At 33.3% G+C, this 10,665-nt stretch overlaps 1 protein-coding gene across 1 annotated transcript; it reads right to left on the bottom strand.

Annotated features, from left to right (window-relative positions):
• Positions 1 to 4,151: 4,151 nt before the first annotated feature.
• Positions 4,152 to 10,659, bottom strand: LOC108379914 (rho GTPase-activating protein 15-like). Its single transcript, XM_017636278.1, has 4 exons — positions 10,567 to 10,659; positions 8,582 to 8,603; positions 4,984 to 5,499; positions 4,152 to 4,914 (listed from the first exon to the last, which is right to left on the bottom strand). The coding sequence occupies exons 1-4, from the start codon at positions 10,577 to 10,579 to the stop codon at positions 4,731 to 4,733; spliced, it is 735 nt and encodes a 244-aa protein (XP_017491767.1). The 5' UTR covers positions 10,580 to 10,659; the 3' UTR covers positions 4,152 to 4,730.
• Between the last annotated feature and the right edge of the window lie 6 nt (positions 10,660 to 10,665).

Raw genomic sequence — 10,665 nt, 5'->3', positions numbered from 1 at the left:
TTAATATGCGCATAATTGAATTGAATATTTACCAATATACAGTACTTTCCTTGACGTTTATAGTGAGATCAATTACGTTTCTATTTAATTTTAATATNATGCGCATAATTGAATTGAATATTTACCAATATACAGTACTTTCCTTGACGTTTATAGTGAGATCAATTACGTTTCTATTTAATTTTAATATTTTTTTTCCCTCAGTGTAGGTTCACTCTAACATAAAGCACGCATGCAATTTATTATTCAGATATGAAGTTAGTGTTATAGCCTAAAAACACATATCTGAATAATCAGTTGTATTGGAGCTATATGTTAAAGTGAACCCATTTCGATAATTTTAAGGAATAATTAAGGTAATATTAAAAACCCCTTATGTGCAAAATTTTACTGAAATAACTTAAAAAAATTGGGAAATATTTATAAAATAGTTAAAATTTAATCAAACTTTCAATAAACATATGCTCATATTTCATACAAAAAATCTTTGCGCATTTCCATTTCACCACTCATTACTTCGTATTTATCCATCGATTTTCTTCATCAGTAACTTGATTTTTTTTTTGTAACAGAACTGGCTTTAGTACAAATGCAAAATTTTGGCACAGAACTGGTTTCTTTTTACATTTTGGTTGTTTGTGTTTCCGACAGGGTAGGAGTATGATGTATTGTGGAACGATTTTCCGTCATCCCTTGTCAAATTTGGTTTGGAGACAAACCGGTTTCGGCGTTGTGCCATTTTCAGTGTCATTTTTCGGTTTCTTTTTTCTTCTGTTAAAGTTTGTTATTTTTTAATTTTTTCTTTAAAAAATAAAAAAACTGAAATACTTAATTAATTTGTCAGAAACAATAAGCCCTATCGGAAAATGATGTATATACGGTTTATGGAGAATTTCATTGGCTTTCATTTGCCGTATTTTATATTATGATTTTTAAATTGTTTCGTAAGATATACGTCATTAAAAGGAACCAATTTTTGATTTAAACTTAATAACGGCAAATATCTCGAAAAAGTATCCATAGAAAAAAAATTAACCCGAATTTCGGAATCACCGAGCAATTCTACATCGAAATTGGATAGTGGCGTCTGGAGAACAAAAACCAAATTAAAATTTGTAGTCCAGTGTTTTCAGTGTATACCAGTGATGAAATTGATGGTACAATTGTACTTTTTTGGTACATTTTGAATCCCAAAAGTACATTGGTACTACATCGACATTTTTGATACAATTTTGTCAAAACCCGGCGCTACGCCAAATTTTCTCGCAATACATTGAAATTGGAAGTAAATACGTGGTGTTTCTTCAAAACGAAAGTGTTGCTAAAATCAAGGAACAGTTGCAAAATTTTTTTTTGTGAAACTTCGATTGCATTAAATGTAACTGTTTTTTTTTGTAAAGTTTTTGTGTTACATGCACTTAATAAAGTACTTGTACGATTTTTTTGATTACCTTGATACTTTTGTTTCTATTGGAAACTTAGAGTACAACTCCACAAAACATACGTATGCTGTTATATGAGAAGAGGAGGGGGAAGACATGGGAAAGTTGGAAAGGGTGAGAGGGAAGGAACAGGACGATGACATATATGGCGTCTTGTAGGAAAAACGCTCGGTGCTCACCACGAAGCTCCTCAAGCGAATGATATCTATTCTCATCGGGAGTGTGGAAGAAATGCGATCCGAGGTGCTTGAACCTTAGCTATGCAAAGGCAGGACTGCAGAGCATCAGGTGTTGAGATAATTCCATACCACTATTCACCATGCAGCTGGTGCAGTAAGGGTCATCGATGATATTCAGCCTTACTGCGTGCTTACCTATAACGCAATGGCCAGTTAGAACGCTCACAAGAAGTGAGTAGTGTAACTTGCTTAGTCTCACGAGCTCCCTGTTACGCCCCTGGTCTACACGTGGTCAGAAGGACTTAGCCACCTTGCATCCAAAAGGTCTTTGCCCAGCGCACGCTGAGCTGACTAAACGTCCATCTGTCCAGAAGGAGACCGCATGAGATCAGCGGAGCACCCAGACCTTGAGCAATTTCTCAAGCAAGCTCATCGGCTACGCAGCTACCCATGATTTCGCTATGACCCGGAACCCAAATGAGCTTAATAGCGTAGTTATCCAATGTGGTCGATAGGGAAGTACAGTCCTCACCGTTTTCTAACGAACCAACAAGGATCCAAGAGCTGCTTGGCTGTCGAAATAGATATTCGCCTACATAAAATTGGTTACACTAGAGAGCAAACAATCCGAAGCCTCCTGTACTGCAGCTACCTCTGCTTGGAAAACGCTACAGTGATCCGGTTGCCTGAATTTCTGATTGATGGAGAGTTTTTTCTGTTTACATTTTTGAATATAAACGAAAATTCGCGCAGCTGTTCGGTAGCTTGAAAATTGCTGCAAACTATACTGGATATTTTCCTCTTGTGAGATAACAGATGACATTTCACGGAAATTTTGTTGATGGACATGTTTTACTGGAGATGTTAAATGCACGTACCAATAGAGATATTTACCTAATTTAAAAACATATGTGTTCATATGTATGTATGGTATTTTAAATGTTGGTACTTTTTCGGCTGACTTAGTACTTTTTTTTTGCCATTTGGTACAAAATTCAAAAACCTATTTATCATCCCTGGTGTATACGTGTTTATTAAGTTTTTTTTTTGTTTTTAATGTCGTTTCGGCCACAGAAATTTAAATGTTTTCATGTTACTAATTTCAATTTGTTTAAATATTCAAAACAATAGTGTGAGTTGGTTTGTACCTATATTTAAAATGTGTAATTGTCTTTATTTATATTTTTCTTGCTTTACGGTTATGTTTTAATATGTTTTGTATCTCATTGGTTTGTGACAGATACCAAATAAACGAATTGCCCCTGAAGATGCTAAAAAGTACTAGCGAAACGTTGGGCTAGCAAAATGGAATAACTTAGTTTTATTCGCATCTTTAAACTCAGATCAGACGAGGCTATTAGTATATAAATTAAATAAATCAAGAACTGATCGGAATATACATTGATTTCAAATACGATATGGTTTATTTTTTTCTCAGTGTATATAATTTTTATATGCCAATAAAGGAAAATCATTTTTTTTTACTTCTAATCTGTTTAATGAACCACATACATATACATACATAGACCACGTAAAAAACGATTCTGCAATGCCACCGGACTCCACCTCCAATTTTAGTATTTGGTATAGTAATGAGCCTCCATGAATCTCCCCTCTCTACGATAATACTAAGGCGTCGCGCATCGACACGTAAGAATAGGAATAACACGTAAAAAAATGAGTTCTTCTCTTTTAGGTCTAAAGGTCAGGTTTATTTTTATTTTTTTTTATTATAACTTTATTGATGGAAAGTTTGTTTTGAATACTCTTTAGAGATTAAGCTGATTTACAAGCACTCCGTGCCAATGCTTTACAATTACAATGTAAACACAATGTGATTAATTGAAAAACTACCTGTAATATATATATGTTACCTATGCAAAATAATGCGTTAACTAGTATATAAAAAAATCTGAAGATTTGGAAAAGTACCTGAAGGTGTAACAATTTTTCCTTACACTGTTTAATAAAAAAATGTTAATCTGCTCCGCTGCGCTCTATGCGTAACCTCTTAGAATTATCGTTGAGAGGAGAAAATGAAATACTTTTTTTTTTGTTTTGAAGTGGTCTTATAGTATAAATATGTATTAGCGTGGGCCGAAAATCCGCTTTTTAGAATTTTGATTGGTAATGGCAAAAATATGGTTCATTATGCTCTAAAAACAATCTGCGTGAATGATGACAATTTTTGGCTCTCCCAAGTCCATCAAAGTTCAATGTGCTCAAAAAATAAAAATTAATAAATACACTAATTAATAATTTTTTTACTAAACTTTCAACTATCTTCGAAAGTATTAGACCAGTATTTTTGTACCGCAGCGAAATAAGCTAAGAAAAAAAATTTTTATCACCTGAACTATGATGGACTTGGGCGAGCCTAAGATATTGACCAAAAATTGTCATCTTTTACACAGATTGTTTTTAGAGCATAGCGAACTATTTTTGCTATTATCAATCAACATTCTACAAAATCGGATTTTCGGCCTGCGCTAATATGTATGTACGTATGCATGTTCGCATTTTTGATAAAAAGTTTGTGATTATATGACACTTAATTTTTATACATTTAATTTCCGTACGTATTTTATCACATTGTTTATTTGGTTGAATTATATCATAAATAATTAGTTTTAAGAATATATCTTATTTTTTGTAAAAATAGGAATTTCCTACTGACTATGTTATACATTTAAACATTAAGGATTATGAAGCGTGATGACTTATGTACATACTTACATACATCAATACAAATGTATGTACATACATACCGCTACAAATATATTGCCTACTTTCTTCAAAAGTTTATTAAATCGAAATTCTCTTTTGTGAGAAAACGTAAAAACTATCAGAACTCTCATGCTAAACATAAGGGGAAGGGGGGCCTTGCTGCGGTTTGTGCTTCACAGTTTTTGCTTTACGCAAAGATATAATCGGCGAAGACTTTTTAAAGCATACTATCAAAAATTATACGTATATACATAGATACAATATATCGACTTCATATACATACATATGCGATATGAATGCACATACATGTGTCTGCATGTTTCGACAAGTGATTTTTTGGTTGGCATTCTACTTATTTTAAATAAAGATTCGTAAAACTTGCTTAATTAACTAGCCGTTCATTTTCTCTAAATATGTATTCGTAATTTTCAATTAACAGTTTAGTTAATGTATTCATTCGACCAATGTCAACAAATATCATTTGGTTAGATGAAAATATGCACGGGCCCCAAACAATCGCCAGATTCGACGCAGGCATTCGATTTTCCCCACTAAAAGCAGCGACACTGATTTCAAGAAGAACTTGTTATTATTATTATTTTTTTTAAGTGAGACAATAATTTGGTTCAACTTACTTTTTCAAGTGTCGTATAAGAAACTTCAATGTTGCGCGGTTGGGGTCTGGAATCTTTTCAAGAATATCTCGTATTATCTCAATACCAGCAACATCAGATACATTGCGTCCAATTTGGTCGTATATATGCTGAGGAATCAGAGGTTTGCTCAGTTCACGGAAAAATTGCTTTAATAAACTGGTGATAGTATGTATGTCATCAGCGACTAAAAGTTTTGAGTCATAAATATAGCTTTCGGAAAGTTTTTTCTTTAGGTCATCTATAGCCAATTTGTTGCCGGATGCTCGGTATAATCCATCTTGTAATATACAGTCTTTCCGTTCGATGTAAGACACACAGTCCACAACAAAACGCGGCACATTCGGGTGTATTGATTCATTCATCTCTAATTCCTCAAGTGAAGCACCGAATATTGGAAACACCGGCGGAATTCCTCCTTCCAAGTACAAACTTTCCGTTTTTACTGGACGAAAGATGCCATTTTGTTTTTTTTCGCCCTTTGGCGAACGCATATTCCTGGAGCGAAATGAATAATATAAAAAATAATTAAAATGATTAACTGTACAAATATGTTTGTATATATAGTATATGTAAACACAAAATAATCAATTTAAAAGTCGAGGTTTGGCGGAAACCGAACTTTGTATTTTAACATAAGTGAGACCGGCCGAGATTACTTGCTATAATCTTAATAAATCAATTTTTGACATTTAAAATAAAAGGTTGCCATTGTTGTAGTGCTTTGGTATTTTTCAACGCCAACCTAAGTACATTCGGAAAAAGAACGATTTGGAAAAAACCAACGGAAGAGATACATATTTAAGTCGCGTTCCAGATGCTCCCGATATTCATGATATTCACGATTTGCAGTTTTTTTTTGCAATAAAGCGTTTCAGGTGCAAAAAAACCTGCAAGTCAAACCACCTTTGTGAGAGTAACTTGTTGCTCTCTCTCTCAGTTAGAAGTTGCAGATTTTAGTCCGAAGTTTTTCTTCCTGCAAGTTCATGAAAAGTGTTAAACGATAGGCAAGGCTGCATTTGTAAACAAAAACAGAACCTTAAGCGCCACGGAGACAATCAAATAAATACGTCAAGCATTGTATATGTGTGAGGTCTAGCCCGCAAACGTTCAAATAAATTTCTCAATTCAACAAACAATTTCTTTTTCTTGACCACGCACTTGATCACCACGACGATCAAAAGGCAAGTGCGCGTGTTTTTTGTCAAGCATAAAGATAGTTGATCGTCTCCATGGCGCTTTACATATAAAAAAAAATGGAAATAGTTACAGGAAAAGTGGTTTTTCGCGATCCAGGTGACTTTTCAGTTTAGTGAAAACTAGCCTTTACACACTATTCGTTTGACATTGCACCCGTAAAATCATAAACTCGCCGATACTTTGCAAAATTTGCATTTTTCTTTTCCACTTCTTCTATTAAGTTTTCCTCCATTATTTTTTACATTTTTTCCATAAATATTAAGGTTTTCACAAACTGGAAAAATTTACGTTCAAACATGTAAACAAAACACTGAATAGTTAGTTGTCACTTGACGAAAACGCACAAGCAAAGATGAGAGTTGAGCGGCACCGTCGCCGACAGCATGCTCATGTAACTTACTTCATACAAATACTGCCGGTGACGGTGGCTCAACGGACGTTATGTACTTTCACTTTCACCCCTATTGCGAATGTCGACTGGCAGTAGATAAACGACTATTAAGCGATTATCGATTATCGATGCTATTGTGAGTGTCGCTTGGTCGCTCAATTAGCGACTGTGAATCCTTTTTAATCGCTCATCCTTCTATTGCTGTTTTTTTTTTTCGTTGGAGTTTGCGTTTATAAAATTTACATAAGAAAGTGGTGCTATAATGAATAAAAAGTAAGTCAATTGAACTGGAAGTTGTAAGAAATTGTGAAATATATGTACATATGTATGTATGTGTCTCAATTACAGATCAAAAATTGTAAGCAACAAAAGCCAACTAGCGCCAACCGCGCGTCGAGCTGAGGCAGGAGAATGAGGCCGGAAGCTCCGCTTCTATTGTGAAAGATATACAATATTTCTTGTGCATATAACTCTGGCTACGCCTTAGTGTTTTTGCGCAGAACCAACATCAAAGCTTACAAAAAACTGCATAATTTATTAATTAACTAGTGCTTGGAAATTTGAAATCTTTATTTTAAAGTAAATTTTAATTCTTTCACTACACTTTTATGTTAAAGTTTTTAAGCTCGGGTCACGCGTTTGGACACGAATACCCAACATCATTGTACAAATAACTAAACCGTACCTTATTTCTTAAGCTTCCATAAAGTTTATTAATGACGAAAACAGCTTTTCCTGCAAATCCTGTAAAACCTACAAACCGTGAAGCATCTGGAACGCAACTTATATTCATAAAATTCACATATGTACACACACTTCATCTTCCAACTCCAAGGGATCCGACGAATCTCGCAATTCCCTCCTTGCTTTAGCCAACTCTACTAATCTATTAGCTTCCACATCATCTTCCTCATCACTGAACCATATTTCAACTGTATCCATTTTTTAAATTTTATAATAAAAGCCATTATTTTAAAAATGATGTAAATGAGACACTAAAGAAACAAATGTAAACAAGCAAACAGCTGTTTACAACTCAGTCAACCATTCACAATAGTACAAATTTTTATCGATCAAGTTACACAATAGCAAAATATGAGATGGTCGACTCGATCGACAAATTTCTATTCTACTGCCAGTCGATACTCGCAATAGGGGCCTTTAAGTCCCAAAATTTTCAGGTCAAAATTTCAGTAGATTGCGTCTGTATGACTTTTTCAAATTTATAAATAATCATTATTATTAAGTGGAACAATGAAACTCAAAAATAATGATTATGTCTGAGCAAAAAAGTAAAAACCATAAAATAATGATTATTTGCGATCGAAAAAAATTAAAATCAAAAAATGATTTTTTCCGTTGAGTAAAAATATAAAAATTATAAAGTAATGATTAAATGTTGACTTAAATTATTTTACTCATAATGATTACAGTCCTTGTTAAAAATAACATAAATGTATATGTCAACTGAACTAAGTGAACTATATGAACTAAAGAACTAGTTCTCTAAGGTGAACGAACTACAACTGTACGGTTCACTCAAAAGAACTAAAGTGCCCAACTCTACTTTGAACTGCCAAATGCAAAACCAAAGCGCAGTTAATTGCTTTCCTCACAGATATCGGCTATGGTATGATGCTACTGGTAGCTGCTGACGCAGTAGCGGACAATTGAAATCTCGTAGGACACCGCCATGTTAAAAATACCAGTCGCTAGCATTGAAAAAGGAAGGAAAGGAAAACGTGAACTAATTGGGCTACTCTTACCGTGTGCATAGGGTAGTTTTCAAAAATATGAAAGAAGTGTATTTCATACGCGCACCGGGTTTACATAAAAATATAAAATTAAGTTGAGATGGAAAAAAAAGTTATTTTTCAAAATGGAAAAGTTGTGGGAGCAAATAAAAACCATGATAAGTATAAATGATAGTTTAATCATTTCTCGAACCTAATTCAAATGATTTTGTAAAACTTGTTGATGCATACTTACAGCTTGAAGACGCCTCGTTGCACTATAAGAGAAACATAAAAAATTAAATAGTTAGTAAAAGGTATGATTAGATACTGTAGATGGGTAAAATTTCTACACAAATAAATATCATCAATTTAATAAAGGCTCTGTTAGATTAGCAGAAGCCAAAGGTTTGAAAATGCCAAATTCTTCTGTCATACATATACAAACATACATACATATGTATGTACATATGTATGTACAGTGTACACTCACTTAAGAAACTGCCATTAGCTCCATACGAAAAACTGAACTATGCAAAATGATAATTAAAACAAGATATTTAGCTAATATAAATGAACCGTCCTAATGTGGACGATTTTTTTACAACCCGATTAGTTACATATGTCTTTATGTACAGTGACTCAAACAACAACTCACAAGGTGATTTCTCTTTAAAATATTCACAATAAAATTGCATGGGCTATAAAACTACGTATCCAAAAATTTTATAAAAACTCAGATTAAAAACTTTTCGATTTTAACAGGTAAATTTTTTGGTGTAATTTTGCTCTTTCCACTTCGATTAGCAACCAGAGGGCAAAAGGAAAAGCCCTACTAAAAATATCAAAATAATTTTTCCCGCAGTTCAAATTTTTTAAGTTATAATGTTCTTCTAACAAACGAGATATTTATGTACATATCGCCCCCTAAATCAAAAACAGTCACAACTCAAAAAATACCAAACAATCTTAATACTATACTTCCAGTTAGAGAAGATAGTGGTGAAGAAGGAATTTTTGCAGAAATTAGAAATATGGTCTGTGAACTGTTTTGGGAGAGAAAAAACAATTTTGAAAACATCGAGTTATGACTGTTTTTGATTTAGGGTGCGATATGTAGATATGTACATGTTGCTTCGTGAAACATTAACAGGAATGCATACAAATATACATACATATGTACATACACTCGTGGTCAGCTGATTATGTTGCNATGTTGCTTCGTGAAACATTAACAGGAATGCATACAAATATACATACATACATACACTCGTGGTCAGCTGATTATTAAGTGGTGGTTTGAGCAAAAAATTTGGTCTTTCCCCTACTAAAAATTAGTGGGCTATAAAACTGCATACCTAAAATTTTTAATAAAAAGTTTAAAATGTTAAAGTTTGTTTAACTTTTATGAATTTCGTACGAAGTTTGGAATGTGGATTTTTGTGGTGCTGATTATGCAAATGGCTAACCTTTACTAAACAAATCATGAACATTAAATAGACAAAAGAAAAATAGCCAAAACTGGTCTAGATGTCACTTAACTTAATCAGCTGACCGCAAGGGTATGTACAAAAGGGTGGTCCAAATAAGTAAAGTCGGAACTTTAATGCTCTCACCCTCTAGGATTGTTCTATATTAAAAGAAAATTAGACTAATATTTCTTTATTTGGAAATTTACAAATATTTACAGGTCGCTCAAAGCGTTCAAAGTTTTCCATGGGGAAAACCAACTTTTCGGGAAAAACCACTTTTCGTAGAAATTGTCTCTTCAGAAGACTCCAATAACAATACGTAATTAATTATTTAATCATTTTTTAATACTAAAGATTTTTTATTTATCCCCCGTTGCATTTTCTGACATTTTCTGGGGGTTTCGGCGGACCTATAAGGTATCGTTACTATGAAAAAATTATTAAATAAATAATTGGTTATTATTATTATTGGTAATCTCCAGAAGAAAAATAAATCTAATAAATTTTGAAAATATTGATTTTCAAGAATTCTATACCATTTCGACGAAAAGTTGTGTTTTCCCCTATAAAACACATGGAAAGCTTTGAGCGCTTTGAGCGACCTCTAAATATTTTTTGGATTTCAAAATAAAAAAAAATAGGGCATATTTTTTAGTATGGAACAAACCTAGGGGTGGAAGCATAAAAATTTCGACTTAACGTGCATTTTTGGACCACCCTAATGTAAAATCATACATACGTTTATATGGGAGTCATACTGGATACTTACACTTGTTACGCATTCGTTCAGTAATAGATATCTTGTCATCTTCAGTGGGTATCTCCAAAAGATTACCAAATGATGCGCTTTTGAAACGTTGTAGAGTAG

This window comes from Rhagoletis zephyria, unplaced genomic scaffold, assembly GCF_001687245.7.
Source record: "Rhagoletis zephyria isolate East Lansing unplaced genomic scaffold, Rhagoletis_zephyria_1.1 Rzeph_scaffold_17671, whole genome shotgun sequence".
In the NCBI taxonomy this organism is placed as follows: Eukaryota; Metazoa; Arthropoda; class Insecta; order Diptera; family Tephritidae; genus Rhagoletis; species Rhagoletis zephyria.
The sequence above is the reverse complement of the archived record's forward strand: the minus strand, read 5'-3'. Positions and strand labels throughout refer to the sequence as shown.

Bases quoted from the DNA above. Each gene is read 5' to 3' on its own strand.
- LOC108379914 (XM_017636278.1), bottom strand. The intron at 5,500-8,581 runs GTAAGTATGCAT...ATTTCGCTCCAG, and splicing joins CAACGAGGCGTCTTCAAGCT to GAATATGCGTTCGCCAAAGG. The intron at 4,915-4,983 runs GTAAGTTGAACC...TCTTGAAATCAG, and splicing joins CTTATACGACACTTGAAAAA to TGTCGCTGCTTTTAGTGGGG.